The sequence below is a fragment of the Cupressus sempervirens genome, chromosome 2 (genome assembly GCF_028749045.1).
Source record: "Cupressus sempervirens isolate cs-2001-9-10 chromosome 2, ASM2874904v1, whole genome shotgun sequence".
NCBI lineage: Eukaryota > Viridiplantae > Streptophyta > Pinopsida > Cupressales > Cupressaceae > Cupressus > Cupressus sempervirens.
The window spans coordinates 132,666,405-132,693,693 of NC_143119.1; the positions used below are offsets into that span (position 1 = coordinate 132,666,405).

The following is a 27,289-nucleotide window of genomic DNA, read 5'->3' on the forward strand; positions in this document are numbered from 1 at the left end:
ACCCACATGTTTAAGGGCAACCCAGCATGCAACCTCATGCTTCTTGCACGCTCCATTATAGTGTTGTTCATGCGTTTAGCCACTCCATTTTCCTATAGAGTCCTTCGAATAGTTTTCTATCTATGAATACCATTAGCAGAGCAATAATCTTCAAATTCATAAATGCAATACTTACCACCATTATCAGATCTAAGACATTTTAATTTCTTACCAGACTGGTAATCAACCAAGCATTTCCATTTTTTAAAAGTTTGAAATACATCAAATTTTTATCAAAGGAAATAAATCCATATTTTTCTAGTTGCATCATCAATAAATGTAACATAATAATGAGAGCCACTAAGCGAAGATACTTGAGCCGGTTCCCATACATCTGTATGCACAAGCTCTAATCTCTCACTTTTATTTTCGTTTCCAATCTTCACAAAACTCACTCTTTTTTGTTTTCCATACATAACTTTCACAAAAATCCATATTAACACATTTCAGACCTAGTAAAACTTGCTTTAAATGAAGTACTTTTATACTTTTCTCACTCATGTGCCCAAGTCTATTGTGCCGCAGTGCTATATCAGAATCTACAGCAGCTATTTGTTCTCTTTGCTCAACTGCAGCAACTGTTCCTGAACATTCATTTTTCTGTGAAACAATCAAAGTTGAATGAACAATATGACCTATACAAAGATATAAGGTGTCTATTTTCACACCTTTTGTTACTACAAGGGAACCTTTTGAAACCTTCCAATTTTTACCATTAAAAGTAACTACACAACCCTCATCACCAAGCTGCCCTGCTGAAATTAAATTCTTACTCAACCTTGGAACGTGTCTTACCTCATGTAGTAGCCAATGATTCTGTTTTTGCAACTTAATCTTAACTTTTCCCTTTTCAACAATCTGACAAGGTTCATTATCCCCTAAATAAACATGCCCAAAATCCCCTTGGACATAATCAATAAAATAACATCTATGAGGTGTAGCATGACATGAAGCACCAGAATCTAAAACCCCATGAATCGTCTGTTTACCGCATAGATTAATTGATTAATGAACAAGAACAACAACAGCAGTACTCCTTTATTCGCATATGTCAAGAGATTACATAACTAATCATAAGATGATTTACAATGATCCCAGACGGGGTATAAATACTTCCCGCTGAACCTTCTCGAAGGGGTCCGTCGGCTACATAATAATACTAATCTACCCGTTGGCTACAAAATCTTTACCAACAACATAAACCTGTCAGCTACACAGTTTCTACCGACGACATCATCCCCCCAAAAGAAAAGTAGTCTCCTAGCGACTTCAAAACAAACAAAAACAGGAGACCACAAAATACAGTAAAGAAAGAATATACACTAAAGAGAAGATTGTGATCTTAAAGAATGTTGTTGCCAGCGCAATTCATAGACCTACTCCGTCCAGAGGCTCAAATCCTTCTGAATCCGTGTGTTAACCTCTACAGCTTCCTTCAGGAGAAGCGCTGCATCCATAGCCTGAGTCTTTGCTAACTGCAATTCTTGCTCAGCCGCTTCCTTATCCCGTATCAGTGTTGCACACTCAGTTGCCCATGCTGCTTGCTGGCTGGCCAAATCTGAATTTACCTTTTCCCTAGCCTCCTCTCCCGTGGGTGTTACTAAGTTCTCCGCGGCCTCTGCAGTTACCCTTTCATTGCACGGGTGTCTCATTCTTCCGCGGGTGTCTTATTTTTGCGTGACTTGTCTTCTTTTAGCTATGGCTTCAGTTCCTTTCCTACGTTTTGCTTACCTCTTCCGCAGACGTATTTTATCCCTGCGGGTTGTACCACTTGTTTATTTTCATCAAGGTTTCATTCTTCTATCCACGGCTTCCTTTTTCCAACGCTCATTAGCCTCCTTGACATGCAGGAGACATTACCAAGTAGCAGACAGAATTTGCGGCAAGTGGTATAGCAAGAGAGAGATGTTATTGCTCAACATCTAAATTTGTTATCCCACGGACGCGGTAACTCATATTCTCCACGGGAAGGCAAAAGCAACAGAGCAGTTAGGAGTGATAGAGAGACAAAACAGGCAGAGGTAGGAGCCAACCAAAAAATAAAAAAGTTGACAAATAAAAAATGTTCAGAATGAATAATGTATGATGCCAAGGGGAAGAGAAAGACATAATCAAGTAGAAAACATAAGCGGTTGTCTAAAAGAGTGTTGGATAAGAAGAAAATCACAAAAATGGTGTTTCGTGTGGCGTCGGAAGTGCTAATTTGGTCTTGGCGGCGAGGGGCGCTGCCCCTCGACCCCACCCTGTATTGCAACAGGGAGCACACCTAGGGCAGCCCCTCGACCCCGCTGGGGGCATTGCCCCCTACACCCCCAATCGCTGCAGTTATCAGTCGTGGGAAGTGTGACCAGTTGATGAAACCTGAAGCTGTTGCAGGCATGGAGTGTCTGTGTACCAGAGGCACTTGGAGTAGGTGTTGGACATGAAGTTGTTCTGGTGGATGCATAAAGAGCTCAGGAGGAGCTAATCATCCAGTGGAAAGCAATACAGCGACAATTGGCTAAAGGTACCCAGGAGTTGGAAGCAGAGAAAGTAGCATGGGTGGCTATTGACGTCAGCTTGACTCAGGAGACAGTATTGTGTTAGCAGCGGCTATAGATGCAACGTGGGTTGGAGACCAGTTTGGTGCAGGCATGGGACGAATGTGAAAGTGATGTGACAGAAATAGATCCATCTTGTTGTCGTTAGTCAGTTAATGTATTTTGTTTGTTAATTTGTCTTGGATATTTTGTAATTGTCGTCCAGAGACGACCTTTTCTTTTGGGGGGGATGATGTCGTTGGTAAAGATTCTGTAGTTGACGGGTTCATGTCGTCAAAGATTGTGTAGCCGACAGATTCATGTCGTCGGTAAAGATTTGTAGCCGACAGATAAATTAGTATTGTTATGTAGCCGACGGACCCCTTCAAGAAGGTTCGGCGAAATGTATTTATACCCCGTCTAGGATCATTGTAAATCATTGAATCTTATGCTCTGCATGTAATCTCTTGGCATATGAGAATGATAAGCGAAGTATTCTTGTTTTTCTTGTTCATTGTCTGTGTGCATTTAATCTATGCGGTAAACATCATCAATACTTTCTAAAGAAAGAAGCAAAGCATCCTCTTCGGATTTGTTACTTACCACATTTGCCTCCTTGTTCCCTTCTGGTTTATCTCCTTCATTGTCCTTTTGAGTTCAGCAATCTTTCTTCTTATGCCCTATTTTGCTACAATACCAGCAATCTCTCGGTCCTCTGGATTGAGACCTCTTCCCCTTTGACTTTCCTCTTGATTTCCCATGATTTCAAAAATTATTTCCCCTCTCAGTCATTTTGCCTCTGCTTTGTGCGTTCAAAGCACTTCCTGATGGAGATCCACGTGAGGATTTCCTACGCATTTCCTCACTCAAAATAACACCGATCACATCATCATATTTTAGGGTATTAGGTCCAGAAACAGAATTACTCACAACCACTACCAAGTTGCCTCGCTGGAATTCTTACTCAACCTTGGAACATGTCTTACCTCATGTAGTAGCCAATGATTCTGTTTCTGCAACTTAATCTTGACTTTTCCCTTGCCAACAATTTGACAAGGTTCATTATCCCCTAAATAAACAAGCCCAAAATCCCCTTGGACATAATCAATAAAACATTTATGAGGTGTAGCATGAAATGAAGCACCAGAATCTAAAACCCATGAATCATCAATACTTTCTAAAGAAAGAAGCAAAGCATCCTCTTCGGATTTGTTACTTACCACATTTGCCTCCTTGTTCCTTTCTGGTTTATCTCCTTCATTGTTCTTTCGAGTCCAGCAATCTTTCTTCTTATGCCTTGTTTTACTACAATATCGGCAATCTCTCAGTCCTCTGGATTGAGACCTCTTCCCCTTTGACTTTCCTCTTATTTTCCACAATTTCAAGAATTATTTCCTCTCAGTCATTTTGCCTCTACTTTTTGTGTTCAAAGCACTTCCTAATGGGGATCCACTAGAGGATTTCCTACATGTTTCTTCACTCAAAATAACACTGATCACACCATCATATTTTAGGGTATTAGATCCAGAAACAGAATTATTCACAACCATTACCAAGTTGCCCTGCTGAAATTAAATTTTTACTCAGCCTTGGAACATGTCTTACCTCATGTAGTAGCCAATGATTTTGTTTCTGCAACTTAATCTTAACTTTTCCCTTTCCAACAATTTGACAGGGTTCATTATCCCCTAAATAAACAAGCCCAAAATCCCCTTGATAACATCTATGAGGTGTAGCATGAAATGAAGCACTAGAATCTAAAACCCATGAATCATCAATACTTTCTAAAAAAAAGCAAAGCATCCTCTTCGGATTGGTTACTTACCACATTTGTCTCCTTGTTCCCTTCTGGTTTATCTCCTTCATTGTTCTTTCGAGTCCAGCAATCTTTCTTCTTATGCCCTGTTTTACTACAATACCAGCAATCTCTCGGTTCTCTAGATTGAGACCTCTTCCCCTTTGACTTTCCTCTTGATTTCCCACGATTTCGGGAATTATTTCCTCTCTCAGTCGTTTTGCCTCTGCTTTGTGCGTTCAAAGCACTTCCTGATGTAGATCCACCTGAGGATTTCCTACACATTTCCTCACTCAAAATAACACCGATCACACTATCATATTTTAGGGTATTAGATCTAGAAGCAGAATTACTCACAACCATTACCAAGCCATTCCAACTTTCGAGCAAAGAATAAAAAATCAAGAAAGCCCTAATTTGTTCATCAAAATTAATACCCACAGAAGATAACTGACTAGTAATAGTATTAAACTCATTTAAATGATCTGCAACAGATCCACCTTTTGCCATTTTCATATTAAATAAACGCTTCATGAGAAATACCTTATTTGAAGCAGAGGGTTTTTCATACAATTTTGCTAGGGTTTCCATCAACTCTTTTGTCGTCTTCACTTTTGTAATGTTAAATGTCACCGATGGTGCCAAGCATAAGCAAATGCTTCTAAGTGTCTTTCTGTCTAAAATCTCTCATTCCTCATTTGTCATAGTGCCCTAGTTTTTAGTTTTTCTTTCCAACGGCTTCCATAAATCCTTCTGATAGAGATAGTCCTCCATTTGCATCTTCCATAACTGAAAGTTCTGCACATTAAACTTGTCAACCCTCAGCTTACCCTCGTCTGTCATCGCTCCCACTCAACCATGAGACTTGCCTGCAGAGGATCGCTTAAAAAAGAAAAAAAAACGACAGTCTAGCTAAAAAAAGAAAAAAAAAGAGCAATGATTGTCTCGCTCTGATACCACTTGTTAGGATTAACCTCTGACAGAAATAACAGTTACATGCAAATATAACCAATATCAAAAAAACTAGATCGCACATAAGAGAACACAAGATGCCAAGATTTAACATGGTTCACCCAATCCCTAGGCTACGTCCACCAACAGCAAGTCCAATGTTGTTATTATCTAGTGATTACAACCTGATTACAATCTGTAATCCCTTACAGCTCAATACTGCCACAAGAACCAATTTTCGCATCACAAATTATGAAAATTCCCAACCCTAAGCCTTTTTATGCAAGTTTTTTGTTGCTTACAAAATTAGAGCTAGAATAATAATAAAATAGTAGCTAATGCCTTTTACAATATAAGGGCATTTTAGTGCCCCCAAAAACCCCTGCGGGGGTGTTGCCCCACAACCCCACCCTATACTGCAACAGGGAGCACACTTGAGGCACTGCCCCCTGACCCCGTCTTGGAAGCGCTACCCCCAAACCCCCGTAGAAATAATATGGGGAGAAACCGCACTAAGTAAACCTTCGAATCTGATTAGGCTCCACATCACAACAAAAGAAAGGTGGACAACTGAGATGGGGAGCAAAGGAACTGATGTCTTCGACATTTCAGACTTAGACTTCATGCCAGTAGGTATGGAAATGGTAGGAGAGAAGATATAGGATACCTCTCGGAATGAGTCGTTGGGAGAAGATTGGGAACAATTGCCTCCTTTACCTAAAGGGCCCCTTGGTATACCTCCTCCACCATTACAGGACCTTCCATTTGTGCCCCCTCAGATAGAACAAGAAGCAACTACTCATCTCCTCTGATAGTGAATCCTAGAAGCCAAACCATAGAGGAAGGAGAATATGTCCAATTGCACACAGATGAAATATCATAAGCACAAATTGTGGAGGAAGGAGAACAAGCTCTTCCCAAAGCAGATACTAGGTCGTCAGCTTACCTAGAAACAGAAGCTCAATCCGTAGTCCTCCCTCAACAGGAGAAAACTCCAGAACGAGGTGATAAAGGGAAAGGACCAGCATCGAAACCTACGTCTTCTGCACAATATGTGACCTATGGGAACTACTCCGACATGGTTAAAGAGAGAGATCTTAACTCGACAGAGGAGACATATGGAGTTCACTGAAGAGGAGGGAATGACGAAATTGACAAAAGCAGTTGAAATATCAGAACCGCCAAAGGAAGATGCTTAAACACTGGCTCATGAAGAACCAAAATAAAGATCTTTTGGCACATATCGCAATTTTGCCTGCCCATGCTAATACAGAAGAAGTGTCTCCAAAGGATTACCAGATGAAGGGGATAGTGTTGGGCGAACCCACAGTTGATGTTGTTAAGGTTTTGTCACCACGAGCCTTAAGAGAGTATTTTTAGACCTAGATAAGGGTGAGTCAGAAATCCTAATTTTGAGGAAGCACAATGAGCTTTTGAGAGGATACTTAAATGAAGTAGTGGGTCCGATAGACCTTAATCATCCAAAGATTGCTTTGGGGGCACTTTGGGAAGGAGAGAAACAGGTCAAGAAAAAACTGATTCATTTTTGGACACTTGCAAAAGGTGGCATCACAGTTTTGAAGAGAGAGGGGTACAAATATAAGAAGGTAATTTGAACCTTCTACACAGCGTTCAGAACAACGTCAACAAATTAGTTACAGTAATAAACCAAGATTTTCAGCTAATGGATGAAGTGTATACCTAGGCCAATGATTTAGAAGCATTAAAAACTATCAAAGGGCAAAGGTACCAGATGTTAATGCAAGTATATAAGACAGAAGAGTTGGATAAAATAAATGATTGGTTAGAGAAAGTGTCAGGAGGCAATAAAGTTATGGAAGGATTATATGAGAACATTTAAGAGATAAAGAATAAAGCTCAAATGCAATTTTTGGAAGCGGATAAGTATTATAATGCCACTAGCCTAGAGATTTTTGAAGATGAGCAAGGACTCAACTTTCTTCAATACAAATAGTTGTGCAGCAATTCAGAGCATTATTCGAGGTAGATTCCAAATCGGAAGATTCTGCAAATACCAGGCTAGAAATCAGTAATTACTGCCAGGTGGTACGGAATAAATATGAATCTTTGGATCTATTGGAAGCTCGGGAAATCATGACTTATACAAAAGTTCAAGAGCAAGCATCCAGACATCATTTTGGTCCAAAGGGAAGAAAATTCAGATGCTGGGAATTGAGTTTTGTTACTTAGTAAAATCCTAGTAAATTTTCATCCAATCAGAAGGTCCGCTTTTTAGGTGTGTTTTTTAGATGCGCCTTTCACAAGCTACGTCAAAACAAGAGGTGCACCGACAGTTTTGGAAGATGAAGTAGCGCGCCGACAATTAACTACCAGTTGCTATTTTTGAGTGTTCCATGCATTGGAAACATGTTTTGACAATAGTTTAACTCTCAAAAACACCTAGAGAAAGCCAAGATTGCATTTTTAGAAGTTCTCATGACTCCCAGATCATCTCATGACTTCTCTCTTCTTATCTTCTTCTTTTATTGTTTTAAAGTCATGTAAAGGCTCGTGCACCCATTAATTGATATAAAAAAGGGTAGAGACCTACTTAGCACCATTTAGAGAATCAATTTGTACATAATTAGCTTTATTTTATTAATTTTTAAGCATGAATTTGCATTAGAAGAGCTCTCACTTTTAACACAAAAGGAGGGTTTCTTGTAAATAGATGGATGTCCAGGCCAATATTTTGATGCAATAATAAATGCCAAAGGTTGCTTTCATTCTGAGTGTAGTTTATTTTGCCAAAGTGTGTTATTTTTTGTGAATGTATATTCATGAATCATAATGGAGCTAATGGTTTTATTGCGTTATTATAATTGTGCAATCTTTTAGTTCTAGTGTTTGCCTTATGTTAACAAATTCCATTGTTGTGACAAATTGGAGAAAGGATCATTGTTATTCTTAGATAGCGTTTTGTCCTACGTGACTGAATTTTTCATGGCCGCACAATTTGAGGGAACTTTTGGTTTTCATTAAACTTCCCATTAAAGATTGCATCAGTGGAATTGAGGAAGCGTTGCTATTAATTTCATTAGTTTCCTACCAAGTCCTTTCGACAATATAATTCGTAGAAGTGTTGTTGCTTTGGCTTATGTTTGTTGGGAATTTCGTTTTAACTAATTTTCTTTAAATATATCATTTCTCAATCTCTGTTATTCGCTTTTCAAACATTTGGTTAAAATAGGTATTCACATAGTTGCATTGATTAGAAATTGCATTCATTGTAAAACAAAAAATACAAAAAAAATATATTTCTTGTGGTTACGTTTTAACAAAGTTGTGCAAAATTGGTAGATACTAGCAAAGGCTTCCTAGTGAACATTCACATTTATCTTCGATTGGGCTACCCAACGGGTTGAAAACAGCCATCCAAAACCTTGAAGTTGGTTATTGACCAGCTTTTCAAGTGAGAGATTCATGAGAATTTTTTTCGTTAGCCTCGTGCAAAATGGGCGCTCAACGAGTCTAAGATTCTTGATCATTATGTTGAAGGTTTCTGCTGCTATGGAGATCCCAAAGACTAGATTCATGATCCTTTTGAAGGAAGGAGAGACCTTGATCTACAAAACTGATATTACTTCTCATTTCTTCCATCAAGGAAGAAAAAGGTTAAACAAAAAAATAATTGCAGCTGCTCTATAATTACATGACTGAAAGGAAGATTAACAAATCAGAAAACCAGGCTCTGAAGAAGATAAGATAAGATAAGATAATAATAGTAATGTCTAACAGATAAGATAAGATAATAATAGTAATGTCTAACAAGAGACCAACTAGGGTCTAAGGGACTGGAGGATACAAAAGTACAAGAAAGAATGAAACAGTTGGTACACCAAATGGTGTCCAAGAAATCGCAAAACAAGAAACCAACTAAAGGGAACAAAAGACGAGAAGGACTAGGGATCCTTGCTCAGTGAAAAGAAGTCAAGCACTGAAGGATAAGGCTGAATACAAATATGGGTTCGGGCCAGTCTCAGAGAAGCACTGGAAGTAGGGTGTCGTTGTTCGAGAAAATAGTAGCGAGGTCTAATTGATCTAGTATTGCCAGAGATGGGTGTAGTGAGTGGTCGCTTCATTACTCACGAAGGTGACAAGGACGGAAAAAAGGTTGTGACGAGCTGATCGGAGGCCTGACTCTAAGGAAACATGAGCTATAAAGTATGGTCCCATAGCTGGGAGGTCTCCAAGAGATAAAGAGATAAAAACCGTTGGTCAGAGTAGTTGAAGAATGTCGAAAGGTATTCACAGTCTCTGAATAGGCAATATAACCTGCCTCTAATCTCATAGTAGATAGCATCAAAAAATGAAATAGGTCTCTATCTCAACCTCAGGTAAAGTATAGAGGCGAAAAATATGATCCTCACGTAATAGATGGTGATCAGTTTGACACTGAAGATGGTGGGAACCAACTCTAAACGACCCCAAGGAGATGTGGAGGACATGACTCTAGCATCGGCTCAAGTACCAGGGACACACAATAATCACATCCTATATATCCAAGAAGTGCTCTGAATAGAAGGTCATCCACGAGTACAAACTCCCAAGAGGGTTAGTCCAAGTCATCGTGATGTATTATTTGCATATGTCAAGTCTAACATGCCCATTCAACTCCTGTTGTGAGGGGAGCAGATAGGCAAGAGCATCTAGGGAGAACTAATAAGGCGGAAGACGATCAATGTCAATCCCAATTGAACTCAATAAGGTAGTGGCCTAGGTATACCAACAGTGAGCCGTGGATCCCTTGGTGGAAATGGCAATATCAACTGAGGAGCAGTAAGCAAGGTAGGAGTATCTATGACGACCGTTAGCAGAGTCAACAGAGCCTCCAAGGCAATGGATGAACTAGATCACATCAAAGATGGCACTAAGTTCAAATGGATGAGCCCCGAATTCAGCCAGAATAGTACTATGTGGAGTGTAACGGTGACAGCAAATAATCCGACAAAGGAAAAGGGTTTGAACCCGCTCGATAGAGGCCCAATCAAAATCCGAAAGAGGTGGTCTCCAAATCACTGAGCCGTATAAAATTGTCGGTCTGATCAAGGAGTCCAAGAGAGATAACTTGGACTTGGTGTCCTGAAAGTGATGTCGAAAACACTGTCTCTCAAGAAGGGCGAGGGAGCCCATACCCTTGGCAACCCAAGGTAGATGAGCAGGTCTCATGCTAAAGCTGGGACCAAAGAACTTGACTCCGAGATAAGTGTATGAGGAGACAATCTCAATCTATTAGCCCTGGAAGCTAAAGCAAAGATGTGAGGTCTTTAGGCTGTTGAAGACCATAACCCGAGTCTTGCTCAAGTTCATCACAAGCTGACGCAGATCGTAGAAAGAAGCCAATCTATCAATAAGCCTCTACAGCCCCTCCGGAGAAGAGGCAAGCAAAGCCACATCATCAAAAAATAGGAGAATGGAGATCAAAACCTGGTGTAAGTAACAGCCATCATCGGGGAGCAAAGTCTCATAGGGAAAGGTCTCCAACTCATCAATATAGATACCAAACAGGGTGGGAGAGGGAGCAGCCCTACTTCACGCCAATGGTACTTTGAATTTGTTCCGAAAAACACTCTGGAGTCCTAAGTCTGCCGACCACTGTCTCATAAAGTCTCATAATCATTGTCAAAAGAATATCTGAAGTACCAATGTCCCTGAGTCTCCAGAAAAGGGCCCCTCGAGAAACAAAGTCAAAAGCCTTACGAAAGTCTACAAAACAATAGTAGACTTTTGTAGTACAGTGTCATGTCTCCTCAATGATAGTCCACTAAGTCAGAATGTGCTCTATAGTCTAAAAGTTAGAATGGAACCCCACCAGCCCTCTGGCGCAACTCTGCCTCCCGTCAAGCTATCTCGAGAGAATAGCATTCAAGATAGTAGCATAAAGCTTAGCAAAGGTGTGTCCAATCATGATGGTTGTGTAGTTTTTGGGGTCCGAAACCAACCTGGACTTGTAGATTAGATAAATCATGTGCCTCAACCAAGTAGCAAGGAACCCAGTACACACCACTTTTTTAAAGAGCATCAAGAGAAAGGAGCACAAAATCGGGATGTCGAGCTTCAAAAGCTCCACCTAAAAACCGTCCTCATTTGCGGCTCTACTACATCTCATAAGTCTAATGGCCTCACTAACAACAGATGGAGTAAAAAGATGGCAATGGGTGGGGGGGTAGGATGAATGGGCTATTGGCTAGGGATATCATACAGAGTGGAGGCATGGGACAAAAGAGAGCATCAGTCGAGGGTGGAGGGTAGGGGAGGGTCGCAGGGGAACATGGTATGCCAAAAGGCTTTCGGATCACAGGCAAGCGTATGGCAGAGAGAACTGCACTGCATATCAATGAACAATTGCTTCTTGTGACGAAGAAAGCGGTGATACGAGGAACGCATCTGAGTGTATGAAGGGGAACCAACGGCAAAAGAGGCACGCAGAGAGCGGTGGAAAGACTTACATTCATCATCAAACCAAAGGTTCATGGGACATGATTTACGACTACCATGGGAAGTGGGGGAGAGAAAGGTGTGGTGAGGGACGGAGAGGAGGGCGGCCTCGCAAATACCAGTGGCCAAATGGTGAAATAAGGACGAGGCCTAGGAGGGATCCAAGAAATAGTCGAGGGAGAGAAGTTGCTTGAATCACACTCAAAAAAGCGGAAAGTGATATGGCGGCTCGAAGGTAAAGGTGGAGGGAGCAAGGGAATGGGAATGGTGTGTGGAGTGGATCGCAAGACTAAGGATGGAGTGGTCAGCTAGAGGGGGGCGAGTGATGCAAAAGCGGCTAATGGAGGGGATAACCGAGGCAAGCGCAAGAACATAGTCAACCACACTCGCACCCCCATAGTGGGACCAACAAGTGAAGACCTTAGACTTTTCCTCTTCGACTTATCTTCTACCTTCAGAGCATACTGATAAGCATCCTCAACCAAATCAATCTTCAACATCCCAACCTCATCCTAGATATTGAATCTCAAACCATTAATGTACCGAGCTACCATCTACTTTGACAATTCTCTATGCCCAAACCTAATAGTGAACTTGTAGAACTCCTCGGTGTAATCTTTCACAATCATATCTTTTTGTTTCAAATTCTGCAACCTTTTGAACGACTCAAGTTCATAATCAGTAGGAATGAACTTAGCCTTCAACTTAGTTATCATCAACCTCCATCTAGTGATCTTCATTCCACCTTCCTCCTCTCTACCTCTTTGTAGTTCTTTCCACCAAAGAGCAGCATGTCCTTTCAACTTAATTTGTACCAGCCTTACTCTGAGTGGACACAACAACCAAACCAACTCAATATTGACCAAGTCCCCTTCATTTTTGACCAAGTCCTCCAACTCTAAGGTCAAACCACACCGACATAAAGGATTGCTAGCCAACCAAGGATGCTCCTGCATCATGTCTCTTCTATGAATATTTACAAGTCTTCAAAATCTGCATTTGGAGATGCACCAATAACAGTAGCAGTGCTATTTACATTTGTAGAAAAAAACGATCCATGTTACATAACATGGTATCAGAACCAAGTTGCTGCAAATATAAGGATAAATTAATAAACTTGAACAACATGAATACAGATTGCAGACTTGGTGTATGAGCGTGGTTGTTCCTATCCATTTCTTGACACTATTTGCATGGGTACGTTTTATACGGTGAGGAAGTAAGTTTTTCACCTTCAAAGCATATATTGAATGACCAGAAACAAAGGAAGGATCAAACAGTAACAAGACCGATACTGATATCGAATAAGATGACAAGGCTACATTATATATCTTGACATATATGTATCACAATATTATTGAAGGATGGCCGATGAATGATATCTCTTAATAGTTAGAAAAGATCATAGTGTATAGCTGGTATTAATCATATGAAAATACCCATGATAGAGATCTAAGCAATAAATTGATATTTGGCGTAGATCTGAGTCACATACAATATATGAAGGAGATACTGAATCTACTATTCAAGCAGTCACCTCATTGGCATTGTAGACTTACATTGATTAGTTAATCAAACTCAGATCAAGACTCTTAGGAAGCTTACGATCTGTCAAAAGTATTTGGCATGTTTCTTATCACCAACTATATGGCTGTCGCTGCATCAAGCAATAGTACTGGAGTAGCAATCAATTTAGATACATTTCAGAACCCATACATATGCATTCATTCTCACAAAACTGAATAAAAAATATACCCATGATAGAGATCTAAGCAATAAATTGATATTTGGCGTAGATCTGAGTCGCATACAATATATGAAGGAGACACTGAATCTACTATTCAAGCAGTCACCTCATTGGCATTGTAGACTTACATTGATTAGTCAATCAAACTCAGATCAAGACTCTTAGGAAGCTTACGATCTGTCAAAAGTATTTGGCATGTTTCTTATCGCCAACTACATGGCTGTGGCTGCATCAAGCAATAGTACTGGAGTAGCAATCAATTTAGATCCATTTCAGAACCCATACATATGCATTCATTCTCAAAAAACTGAATAAAAAATATAGCCAATCAACAATAAGAAAGCGCTTGATTCAGTAACAATCTCGATTGCAGGAATCAAGATAATTTCTTTGACTGAGAAGATTGCAATCACTTAGACCATACTAATTTGAACTAGCGACCTTGACCGAGGAACAAACATAGAGAGAAAAGATTACAAAAAACATATATTAAGGTGAAGTTTGTCGAATACTGCATAGATGCTAACATGAATAGTCCAGCGAGCATTGACGTGATGACTGAATAAGCTCAGAATCATGGTTCTACTTCTGAACCAATAACTGATCAAAGGTGATTGGATAGGAGGGCAATAATCACATTGCGAGAAGATTGAATATAATAATCTGAAAGCCATCATTTCCACGTGTGCAGAAGTATTGTTTGAAAAAGTGTATTTAAGCATCTTAGGAACAAAAGACATAACATTGTAGCATTTCAATTAAATAGCTATGTTGGATGACTCTTGAAACATGTTATAGAGGGAGTTGGCAGTTACATATAAATCCACATTATTTCACCCATCGCCAAACTCTTCCTCCTACCCATGATATCCATGCACATATATGAAATCATGGTGGTTTGACAAAATCATCAGAGATCTGTAGTACCATAAAATGTGATCATCATGGACAAAATATAAAGACAGGAAGACATAATGTTGTCAAGATAGAAAATGTGGCAGAGCAAAACTAAATACACATGAGAATTATAGAAGCATAGGTGAAGACACTACGTGTCGGTATCTCTTCTGTCTACAAAATATAATGCACAAAGGTCTCTATGAATACCAGAGACATAGGTGCAACAAAAATTTTAACAAGATGCGCATGTAGATGGCATCTCATCAAGTAAAATGATAGCAGATGTGTGCCAAATAAAAAATTTAAAAAAATGGATGAGCTGGTGTGATTAAACAAAAATTGACAATGTTCTTCATGATGTGGTGAAAGGCTATCTCATCCCGATCAGAGTAGTCGACACATGATAAAGGAAAATGGGAGGTAAGTATAAGAGGTTTATTATTATTTTAAGTTTTTCTTATACATCATTTTTATGTAGATATGTATATAAATGAGAATTTATAAGCAGAATATCTTAATTCAAGAATAATATTTAATAACTTAATGTTTTGTTACATATAAATATGTTTAATTTAAATTATTAGTATTAATGTGAGGCACTAATATTGTTCTTAAATAATAAATGAAATTAAATGGAATTTAAATATTATTATAAATATTGAACTTATAGGATCATATGTCATATGAGGGAAAGTCAGATATATATATATATATATATATATATATTAAGCATTATATTATCTTAATTCTATTATTGAAAATAAAGAGAGAAATGTTATAATCGTTTATGTTGTTGTTAGTAATGGGCATGAGTTAAATTACTAACATTCATGTTGACATTCTTATTTATATACCAAGAAGGCAGTGCTTAATACATTTTAGGGAGAAGATGTTCACCTCTATATCAGAAGAAACTAGCAAGCTCCATCTATTTAGAGAATCAAAACCATATTGCACTATGTCTCATTAATCTTGCATGGAAGTAATTCTCTACCATAAACAAAAATTATATTTAGAGATAGGAGGCGTGCAAGGTGGAGACAACCATGGTTACCCAAGCTTAGGCTATAGTTGTGATTGGAAATGATTCCACCCTCCGGCAAGCCTAAATCACCCCTACATATTGCAACTATATCCCTATGACCAAGATGTCTATTGGAACCATCCGCCTACCTAAACCTAAGGTATGTTTGGGTCGGGAAGCTACAAGTAAGGGATGGGAGGCGAATCTGTAATATCAAATTAAAGACAAATTTTTGATGATAAATTCAAATCCGCGGATATGCTATAATTACACAAAATACAATTCGAAGGAAATATTAAAGAGTGGGTATATGTAAAACATATATGTTATAAACTCATAAAGCACTTTGATATTGTTACAGTTGAAGAAGGTAGTAAGACAAACACAATAAGGAAGTATGAAATATGTTGATTCAATGAATAAAAGTGTACATTTATTGTCAAAATAAGATATATTGACTACCACTTAAGATGAAATCAATAAGAAATTGAGAAAAAGAAAGCGAGAATTAAGTGGACAGGAAGTTAGAGAGCTGCTATATATACCTTGCCCCTTTTGGTATTTGATTTGAACAAATGGAGAGCGATTTTTTTTTTTTTTTTTAATAACAAAATGTGCTAGGCATCATGGGCCCATTTTTGAAAACTTGCTAAGGGGAAGGGATCATCATAGTGAAAACTGAGATAGGAAATATGTGATACAGTGAACAATGTTTTGAAATTAGAGGTGGAAACGTTCATGTCCATGCAACTATACATTGGAATCACAGATGCATTACAAGCTCACTTCCATAGGAAATTGGAAGAAATATTCCAACTCCATAAAATGGAATGAGTAGGAATTCTACATTGTGAGGGAATAATAACCAATGTTTCATTTCCACTCGAACTGTCTTTAGAAAGGAGATGTCCCATGACCCTCATGGGCAGATACGTATTCTTATCCTTGAGTATTACATTTATCTACTCTTTGTAGTATCTCTCATATTTGTAGTTCTATACATACTCGAGTTATTTGCCTTAACCTTTTCCTCTATGTCTGAGGATTTTCTTGCAGGAAAAGAAGGCTGGTGTACACATGCTACCAAAATTGTGCAAACTCAATCTTATGATCAGGCTGAATAAAGTGAGGCTCTCAAAGAAAATATCTTTGATGATTGAGATTATGAGTATCCTTCTACATCAAGCAGGAGTATGACATTTCTTTGAAGGCAACATAGGAGCTTAGAAGATTGATACTCAAAGAGAGTCTAGAAATACATGTGTGTGACTACATGATTTTGATGGACCTACTTTTGAGTACATCATGAAGAAGTATTATCACTAGAAAATCGGAAGATTCATATCAGATTCAGAGTAAGTCTAACAAGAATCCTTTGGGGAAGAGAGTCTCTAAGGGAGTAACTACTGGACCTAACTTCCCAGGATCATTGATAAGAGGGAGAATTTTGAGGTGCAATCCTTTGTAAATAAAATCTTCTCTATGAGAATAAGTTCTAAGTGAAATTTCTTGTAATGCATTCTTCTTTGTGAGAGAGAATTGAGGCGAATGCCTCTGTTTCACCCTCTGACTTGGTTCATAGTAGTTACTATTTCGCATATAATATGTAATGAAAGGTGATGATCTTTCATTGACACATATAAATAGAAGGTAACCATTGTAAGATGACGATCTTATAAATAGTAGACCTGTTATCACGACAGCCTTCATTAAGTTGTCGTCCTAGAGTGTTGGAAGTCATGATAATGAACAGACAGAAGGTAACCATTGTAAGGTGGCAATCTTAAAAATGGTAGACCTATTATCATGGTTCTTTGGGCTGGATTTTGCCGGACACCATGATAACCAACTTGTTATGGTTCTTTGGGCCGGATCTTGTCGGACACCATGACATAGTTACTATTATAGACCACAATTAAGGTGGTGTTTAAGCTTATATTCAAGTTATGGAATTTGTTTCAATTGTAAGTTATGAAACGTGAGATGATATCTCTTCATAGACTTGAGAGCATAATGTGTTCTACAAATCCTCCCTAGCTAAGGAGTGTTAATGTTGTAGCTTCAGTCGGATTGAATTGACGTAGAGACAATTCCTCTATGGTTTTCAGTCAATCATAAATTAAATACACTCTCATATATATATATATATCAATTCCTCTATGGTTTTCAGTCAATCATAAATTAAATACACTCTCATATATATATATATATATATATATTTTATGATATGTTATTAATATTGACTAATTAACGATTGATCTGTAGAGACATGTCTCAACGATTGGTCTATAGAGACATATCTCTTCTATGAATATTTATAAGTCTTCAAAATCTGCATTTGGAAATACACCAATAACAATAGCAGTACTATTTACATTTGCAGAAAACAATCCATGTTACTTAACACCTTTAATGCAATGTTGTTTTGATACACTATCTATAATATTTTTAAAATGGCCTCATTTAATTCTAAATTCATTTATACCATAGTAATCCCCTACAACTGACTCAGGTACGTCATAATGTCATAACAAAGATTATTTGATAAGTTCTCATTCAAAATTCTCTTGCAAAATAGAACAGTTTATAACTTGTATGTATAGCACTACAGCTCGATATTTTCATTCAGAAACAAATTATTTTTTCAAGTGATTTTCTTTTAATAAAGTCAATTTTCTCCCTGATATCAGGAATAGCCAAATGTCCCAATATCTCGCCCCTGTAGAGGGTGTCCAGAAATGTTCTAGAAAAATTCCGGAAACATGGGATGGGCAGCAGATGTCCCCAGATGCCCCACTGTCCAGGGACAGGGTTTTAGAGGGGAGAATACATTCCCTAGTAACATAAGATTAAAATAGAAATGCAAAAGAACTCACAATCTAGAGAGAGAACCCATGTTCAATGTGCAAAAGAAGTCAAAGACAAACAACAAATGAAGACGAGAACATTAAAACAATTTGTGGACTCAATAGAATACAAAGGTATCTACATTCAGAGATTTTTCAAGATAGTATTGTTCATATCCACTGTGCGACTTTACATTTAACACAAAACAATATGATGAAATACCTAGCTCTAAATAAATCTATGGACATCCCAATACTGAGTGAAATAACAAGAACTTTTCAAAATTATCTTTATTAGAGAAGTGGATTGATGTGAGTCACACAAGCAGTCAATCCTTATACAAAGTATTCACATGGTTTTGTGTTAGTGTGCCTATTATTGTTAGTGACTCTAGTGCTTCAACTGACAAAAAGAATACTCCACTAACCAAAAACAAGATCGTGTATGTTCTGAGGCTTCTCAAAAAAATATTTTTTTCTACTTGTAAGTCAACTGTCTTATGACCAAATACAATTAAGCCTTGAAGATATTATTCTAATTATGTAGGATCAATCAAGTAGCCTAAGAAAATCCTACCCACCAAGTCAGTTCATAAATGCACATTGAACAGAACACACAAAGTCTAGTTCATATATCAAGATATACAAATAGGTTATATATATATATACACACAGTACACACACACACACACATTATAGATTTCCTGAAAATCGCCTTAATCATAATTAAAGTTGTCAATGAAACAAAGACAAACTTCAAAGAAAGAGATGGAGTAAGATTTGGAAACAGGAATAATGCACCTGCAATTATCAGAGTCTCAGAATCAACCTCGTCCATGAAATAAGCATGATATTTCTGTTTGGAAGAAAATTTTAACCCATGTACAAATTATAAATATGCTGTTAGGTAGCATTTGAGCTTCTAATGACATCCTCCAAAAAAAGTTTCCATCAATATATTGTGAATAAGAAATGTAAAGAAAAACATGGATTGTACTTTGTATCTTTATAGAAGAAATGCACTACAAAACAAAAGGGAGACGGCAATATAAAATTATATCCACAAGATAATATATTATTTCAGCAGGCCATGTCCATGTTGTGATCATGAAGAACGAAGTAACAATCTTAAGTTGATCAAAAACAAAGAATGTGTCAATTTCCACCAATGACCAAAGAAGGCAAACGGGATGTAATAGGTTAGTTACAACAAACAATTTTTAAGATAAAGAGAACACTAGGAACTGAAAAGTAAAAACAATATAAATGCAATAAACTGGCTAAAAACCAATAAGAGGAAACTATAAACATATAATCCAACTTGTCATGTTATCAAAGAATCTACAATGATGGATTTGCCTAAACTGGAAATTTTCAAACCAGCCTAGCTCAAACTACGATAGGGTCTTGCTCCAACCTAACTAAATTGGTATCATGAACTAAACCAAGGCTGGTACAAAACTACAAATCTTAGCCTGAATTTAACTAATGTCTTGACTCGCACCTACAAGTTTGTATGCTGTCTTGGAACAAGGGGGCAAGAGGACAAGGCTCAGAGAAGACCAAGGGAGCAATGGGTGGATGACAATGCAAATATGCATGCTACTTGAAAAAAAAAGTAATAAAAAAATGCATAATGAATGACAATGAAACGAGGTACTAATACATTGAAATAAACAATGAAAATGACAAATATAGATTTTTTTATGCTATATTACAAATAATAAAACATGCAAGATTTAAATACAAGTGGCCAATGGCCCAATGCCTCTACTCAACCCCGCTAAACTCCTCAATGCTCGTAATACTAGACTCCTCAAGGTCAATGTCCACCAAAACAATATCAACAAAACTTGTCTACTTTACATAATCATCAACCCATGTTGGCTCCTCTAGCTCTAAATCCCATCAAGTTAATAAAATCTCCCTGTAGTTAAGCATGTTGAAGATAGTGAATTACATTGGCCAACAAGTTGAGTTATGCTAGGTGATTCATAGACAACAAATACCTCAGGGAGCTAAACAACAAAAAATGGCAAACTTGCAAACTGCGTTATGCAAAGTGATCAAAGTGAATGATATGAATTCCACTTGCCAGATATTTGTGCTATGTTGAGTGTTTCATCAACCACCAATGCCTCAGAAAGTGTGAACAGAAAAATACCACAAACCATCAAGATATTGATCAAGACAAATCATATGAATTCTACTGCCCAGAAAGCTGCCTTATGCTCGCTGGTTCATAGGCCATCAAAACTTGCAAGAGGCAGACTGATAATCACACCTCAGGGGGCATTATGAAAAACAATACTGCCATAGAGGGAGTATGCAAGACATCCCCTCCCCCCCCCCACAAAAAAAAACCCCTTCAAATATTACAATACTACTATGCTAATGTTTTAAGGAATATGAGCAAGAAGAGAAGGGGCCTCAAGAAAGATAAACAACTTCCAAAAAATAATTATCCTTTTCCTTAGTGTATAGGAAAGGACAACTACAATAGAGATTTTTATGTTACTACCCAAGATAAAGTATGATTGCACATAAAATTGTCCTACCATGAATGAGTATAAGCCCCCATATAGAGCTATGAATGTCATATAGTGAGCAGCAACACAATAGAAAACAAAATTTGATTGTATATAAGGGATAGGAGAAAGGAGAAACTCAATGTCACTTAGCATGTGAATGATACCATCATTAAGAACCTTTCAGACCCCTCTTCATAAGTCATTGCATTCCCCAATGGCATGACGCAGCATATGACGATATGCACAAAAAGAGAGATACATTTGATTATGTTTGCAAGATTCATACTAGAACAAAGAGTAGTCAAGTAGACTTTTAGAAGCCTACTCTTGCCTCAATAAAGAAATGCAAGAAAGAAGCAATACTATCAAATATGAAGGAAAGTTTTTGTATACTAGGAGGTAATGGATAAGGGGTTGTAGGTAGAGAAAAAAACCAGGAACCAACACCCTCTCTAGAAGAGTGTAGTGTCAATTCCATGAGGACCTTACTCCTTGTTCCTATAATGTCCCAATTTTTTACGGCAATAAAAAAATAATAACTATTTAATTATTAGCTAATTATTAATTATTGGAAATAAAGTGATACAGTTAATTAATATTAAATTATAAATAAATCACTTTAAGGCAAAACTATTAAAATAATAATTATGTCATTAATCGAGCAAAACCATTCAGAGATGTTGGGGGTGATGTAGGACAGGATTTGGATTAATAATTTATTATAATGATTTGACAATTCACAAATTGGTTCTCATGATGTTGTGCCTAGAAATTCTATATTTTTTCGCAGAGAGAGATCTCATTTAGGTGGAAGAGGTATAATCACACAATTTCCTCATTCGAGCTTATAAAGAGGATTGTGGAAATCCAACAGACCTATAGAAGACAAATTCCAAATTGGATCTGAATAAATGTACAGAGGTATTCTTTTGTTTCCAAAATAAACTTATCGTTGCGGATGAACAAATAGTTTATCGTTTGGATAAATAAAATATATTGGAGTTTGGAGGCTTGGTTGTGTAGGAGTTGATGAAATCCAACTCCATAGCTCACCAAGATCACCTGCATGCAAATAACCTGTTGAAGGGAAACCAAGAAGGAAGAGGTGGAGCTTGGAAAAACCCTAAACAGACTTGAGAGAGAACATATTGCAAAACAATGAAAATGTAATTACAATGAAAAATGGAATGTGTTGAGAAATACAAAGAGAGAGCCTGAATATAAAGGCCTCATGGAAGCTTGTAGAACAAGCTGGAAAGTGGTAGAAGATAAGGTTGACAACTAAGCACTCTTCCACAAAAAGGTGGAACATGCTAGAAGGGAACAAACTCTCGTGTTGTCAACAACTCATCACTACAACTATTAACTAAATGCATTAACCTATGTAAGCTTAAGTAATTGAATAAATAATTAATTAATTATTTACTCTAACACCCCCCCTTAACTGCAACTTAGGGGAATGCCTTAAGCTCACAAAACTAAGATGAAAATGCAGAATGGGTCTCGGTAATGAGGCCATGTTAGGTACCCATGTACAATGCAAAGAGATGCAACCTCTGAAAACGGGGAAAGAGAGAAAACCATGTGGAAAAAACCCTCCCCCAAAAAGAGGTAAAACAGGAACAAAGAGTGATCATGAAGAGCATCACTGAAGCATAAAGAAGCTGCAAAATCTACCATCAGAAAGAAACTGCTGATCTAAAGAACCTCCATGGAAGAAGAAGGCACGAATCGAGCGTGTCTATATGATAGATGATCCATCTCACCAAAATGCATAGGTAGCCAACCACTGCAATCACCTCGTATATAGGATCAACCACTGAATACATAGCTCACACTATCAAACCATCAAACCACGGATGCATTAGAACAACATAACCCCCCCTTAATGTAGATGGGGTGAGATGATAAGCAACTGAGAAGGTGGGCCAAAATCCTCTGCAGACAGAACCAAGAACGATGAGAGAGGAAGAGGTACAAACACCTATAAAGACACGGTCACCCCGATGCTACATGGGAAAACAAAAAGAAGAAGGCCTAAAACAGCAAACAACTATCCCCCCCATGGTGCTTTATAAAAATAGAGCAAGTACAATTGTCTCAAAACAATGTTCATGAACCCAAAATACAAGAGTGGCACTTTATCTCAGTGCGTATACATAAAAGTACTTACAAATGATGTCTACAATGATCAAAAAAGGAAAAAAGCTGACACAAAAAATAGAACCGCCCAAAACAAAAGATCCCATGCCTTGAAAACGATCCTCGGACCTGAAATACCCAAGATATCCACCATAGAGCAAAAACGTCAAAAACATGATAGAAAGAGCATGGACCAGAATCTAAGGAAAATGACAGCATTTCTGAAAAGATGACAAAACCAACTTTCCAAAAATATAGCATTTTCAAAAAATGGACATGGGACGCAAAAGATATGCATGCCGGAGTCAAAAATAAAACTTCAAACTTCAAGTGAACAAATGGGCAACAAAACTACATCAAAACTTGAAAATACTTGCACCAATGTCTCTATCTCGAAACCAACTTTCCGGCGCTTCTTTCGGATCGGAAAAATATCTCTATATACTCAAGATATGGCCAAAAAATCACAAGTAGGTCCAAAATGACCCTGGAGAGATGCAAGAGGGTTGATGATGCAGTGTTGATGTCATGCTGACATAGCATTTCATGGCAAAAAATTTGACAGCCTGGGGGCCATCACTGCAAAAAAAGATGCCAAGTCTACGTGGTAGGCAGATGACATGGAAGGGTCCACGTGGCACCTATGCCACGTGTCACCCCCACAATACGTTGACTGGGCACAAAAAGCTCAGCTATGCTACTGACTGCACGGGCGGAGAAGGAGCAACTGACTAGCGGCAAACACCAGCGGAGCGGCAAGAACAGGTGGAGGGAGGAGAGGCGTCGCCGAAGTGGGAGGCACACCGACCGGGCGGCGATGGCCGTGGAGCGACGGCTGCACAGCGGCTGCCCCACGGCTGAGTTGCCGGCGGAAGCAACGCGCGAGCTACCTGCTGGTGGCACAGCGGCAGCCCGCTATTCTTTTAATTATTTTTTTAATTTTTTCCTGCAAAACTCGTTCGTACAACCGTACAGCTCCCTGTAGGGGGGCCTTAAAATTTTTCCCAGACACCCTGTAGCCAAAAACGAAAAATTTTATATGAATCCTTACTATAAACGGCCTTCTGAAAACAATGGCAGCATCCGTTTAGACCCAAAGTGCTTCGCAAAACGCTCTTCCCCCAGATTGAAAAAAAATGCACAAACAAACTAGGGTTTGTGTCTCCGAATCGCGGCTTCAAAAAACCTTCAATGAAGAAGCAGTAGGGAGGCTTTGATACCATGTAGGAGTTGATGAAATCCAACTCCACGGCTCACCAAGATCACCTGCATTCAAATAACTTGTCGAAGGGAAATCAAGAAGGAAGAGATGGAGCTTGGAAAAACCCTAAACGGACTTGAGAGAGAACATATTGCAAAACAATGAAAATGTATTTACAATAAAAAATGGAATGTGTTGAGAAATACAAAGAGAGAGCCCAAATATAAAGGCCTCATGGACGCTTGTAGAACAAGCTGGAAAGTGGTAGAAGATAAGATTGACAACTAAGAACTCTTCCACAAAAAGGTGGAACATGCTAGAAGGTAACAAACTCCCATGATGTCAACAACTCATCACTACAACTATTAACTAAATGCATTAACCTAAGTAATCTTAAGTAATAGAATAAATAATTAATTATTTACTCTAACAAGTTGTTCTATTTTGGCCCAATCTCTTATTTAAAGACTAAAGAACCAACTTATTTTAATGTGGGCCCGATTTATTATTTTGGAGGCCTAGATACATGAGTATATATTTCAAGTTAGCAATATATTATTGATCTTGCGTTTGGCTGCATGAAGTTTGGAATATGATTATTGTTGGCATGGTGAACACTGAAACAACAAGAGTAATGAATCAAGAGTTTATATTATATGTATTGGTGTCTTCACCTTTGGTGTTTGGCACATTAATATTTGAATGATTACTTTAATCTAAATTGGCATTGAAGGAAGCTGATTGGGCAATGACTATAGCCAAAACATTAACCAAGCTTACATTCTCTGAATATCAACATGGCTATTGAATACCACCTGTTACACACATTCCCAAAGACACTGCAGCCATCGAGGACTTTATTTACTCTCTGTTTATGGATTGTGGGGGTTTGAAGAGTCGTAGCAGAGTTTGGGAGACATATATGTGCCATTCCTTACTGCTGCGGAGTTCATAATTCTCTTTGTGATAGCCATGTAAGTATTCATGGGAACAGGCTTTCTCCGCTCTGAGTGATGATGAATTTCATTACAGGTTGAATATTATTAAGGAATATGTAATGAAGCATTTGTATTGCTACCATGGACAGAAAAATGTCCAGCAAAGCAAGCCACGGTCAAATGCAACGGAATGTCAGTACACCTGATAACAGGCTACTAGCAAGCAGGAATATAAGTCCAGCCTTTGATATCAATCCAGTGAACTGTCATTTCTTTTAGTGGCAGTCGGGAATGGGTGTAGACAATACCTGAATTCCTGTGGAAGCACAGTTACACAGAATCTCTGATATCTGTATATTCAATCGGCAAGACAGTTCAAGTTAATTACAGGCGTGGGCTGCAGCTACAGTGAGTCATCTCAGAACAGACTTCTGTACTCTATATGTTTGCTGAAATACTACTGATAGGAATGTTAGCTATATGTACGGAATACTATCATTATTCATCTCTGAGTATTGTTATCTGAATTTTGTAAGAGAAGTTCACATTTGCAACCTTGTTCATATTTTGATTCTGTTTGGGTTGATAAGAAAGAATGGTAATCTTTAGTTACAGGATACATTTCTGCTTAATATTTCTGACTACATTAAGGAAATAAATCTGGCATGAAGTTTAGCTTTCATTTCTCAAATTGAAACTAAATTTTCCTGAGTTCATACACCTGTAATATTTACACAAACTATGTGACATAATTCCTGTGAAGTGGATTGGTGAAATATTGGCAAAACCTAGTGGGGTAATTGTTCGTTGTTTTCATCATTGATGTCAAAGAATGGTGATCAGTTTGTGTAAACTTTAGAAAATTCAAATTGACCTGTTTCAGCTGCTTGATCTGTTTGTGTTGCTTGACCAGCTTGACCTGGTTCTGATACTTGAGCTACCCGTATTCTTCTTGCTAAGTTAAATAACTGTTGACATTTCAAATATGGGTGTGATATGTCTAAGTTGGTGGCTGGGAAGACTTTGTGTCACCTGCCATCTGTCGCTTTCTTTCAAGAGGATCAACGTTGACTACCTTATTCTCTTTATCTTCCAGTCGGTATTTCAATATGCACAAATAGCTGCCACGTGCCACAAATCTCATTTCATGGTGATGCAGTTTCATCTGTGCCGAGTGTGAACGATATTTCATGACTGTTGTGTGTGTAATGAGAACGCACAATATAAATGACAAATAGTGTGTCCGTTCAGTTTGTGCTCTGCAAATAGCATATAAAACTGTTTCGAATAACAGGTGGAGCGTAAACTTCACATGTATTCCTGCTTGGGCCTGGTGTTATCATGAATCTAACAGTTGCTGCCTAGAAATGGTAAAGTGGATGTCATGTTACCTGAAGCTTCTTTTTATCAGCAAGTATGACAGATACAAAAGCTCGAAACGCAAAGGATGTTTTTTGTCTTGTTTGAACACGATTGATGATAGTCTAAAATGGTAGCTGTAGAAAGGCATCTCCGAAGTCAACTATAACGCTCAAGTTATAATTGCTATTTTGATATGGAGTCCCTGAAACAGAGAACACACATGGAGTGCCCGTTGGGGGTGCATAGACTGTCAAAAGAACTGCAACATAAAAGATAAAGGCTGTTAGATAAGATAATGATATTAATGTCCAACAAAAGACCAACAAAGGGTCTATGGGACTGAATAATTACAACAATGAGGCTGACAGCAGCAGGAGCACACAAAGGTGTCCAAGAAAAGAAATACAACAACAACAAGTTAAAGTATCAAAGAACCAGAAATGAGGCCAAGAAAGAGACTAGGAGTCCTTTCTAGGTGAAAAGAAGTCAGTCACTGAATGATATGTATGTCGATGAGTAAAGGCAATTCTGTGTAATAAGAAAGCGGTGGAACCTGGACAAAGTGTGGACTTGTTTGCATTGGTATGGCGAGTTCGAAAAAGTAGTGGATATGGAAGAAGATTAATATTTTTTCAATGAAAGGATATCTGCATTGAATGTGAGTAGCTGTTACCATAGTTTTTGAGAGTGCATGTTTCTGTACAAATCACGTCTTGTATGCTGGAAGCGCTGTCATGGGGTTCTGAGAAATGGACAATGTCTGTATGAAAATGAGTGTTGTTGGAGATATGCATGAGTCATTGGGTTGCATAAAATTTCAGTCTCTTGAAGTCCT

At 38.1% G+C, this 27,289-nt stretch overlaps 1 protein-coding gene across 5 annotated transcripts in view; it reads right to left on the bottom strand.

The window, feature by feature from the left end:
- Positions 1-27,289, bottom strand: part of LOC149571395 (histone-lysine N-methyltransferase) — a 213,376-nt gene that overhangs the window by 99,141 nt on the left and 86,946 nt on the right. For all 5 annotated transcript variants that reach the window (XR_016359807.1, XM_089812925.1, XM_089812928.1 and 2 more), the window contains exon 4: positions 19,082-19,136. Coding sequence is in view for 4 of the 5 variants with exons in the window: in XM_089812925.1 (XP_089669051.1) it covers positions 19,082-19,136 (55 nt within the window). In the remaining variant the exon portion in view is untranslated. The remainder of the gene's footprint in view (positions 1-19,081; positions 19,137-27,289) is intronic.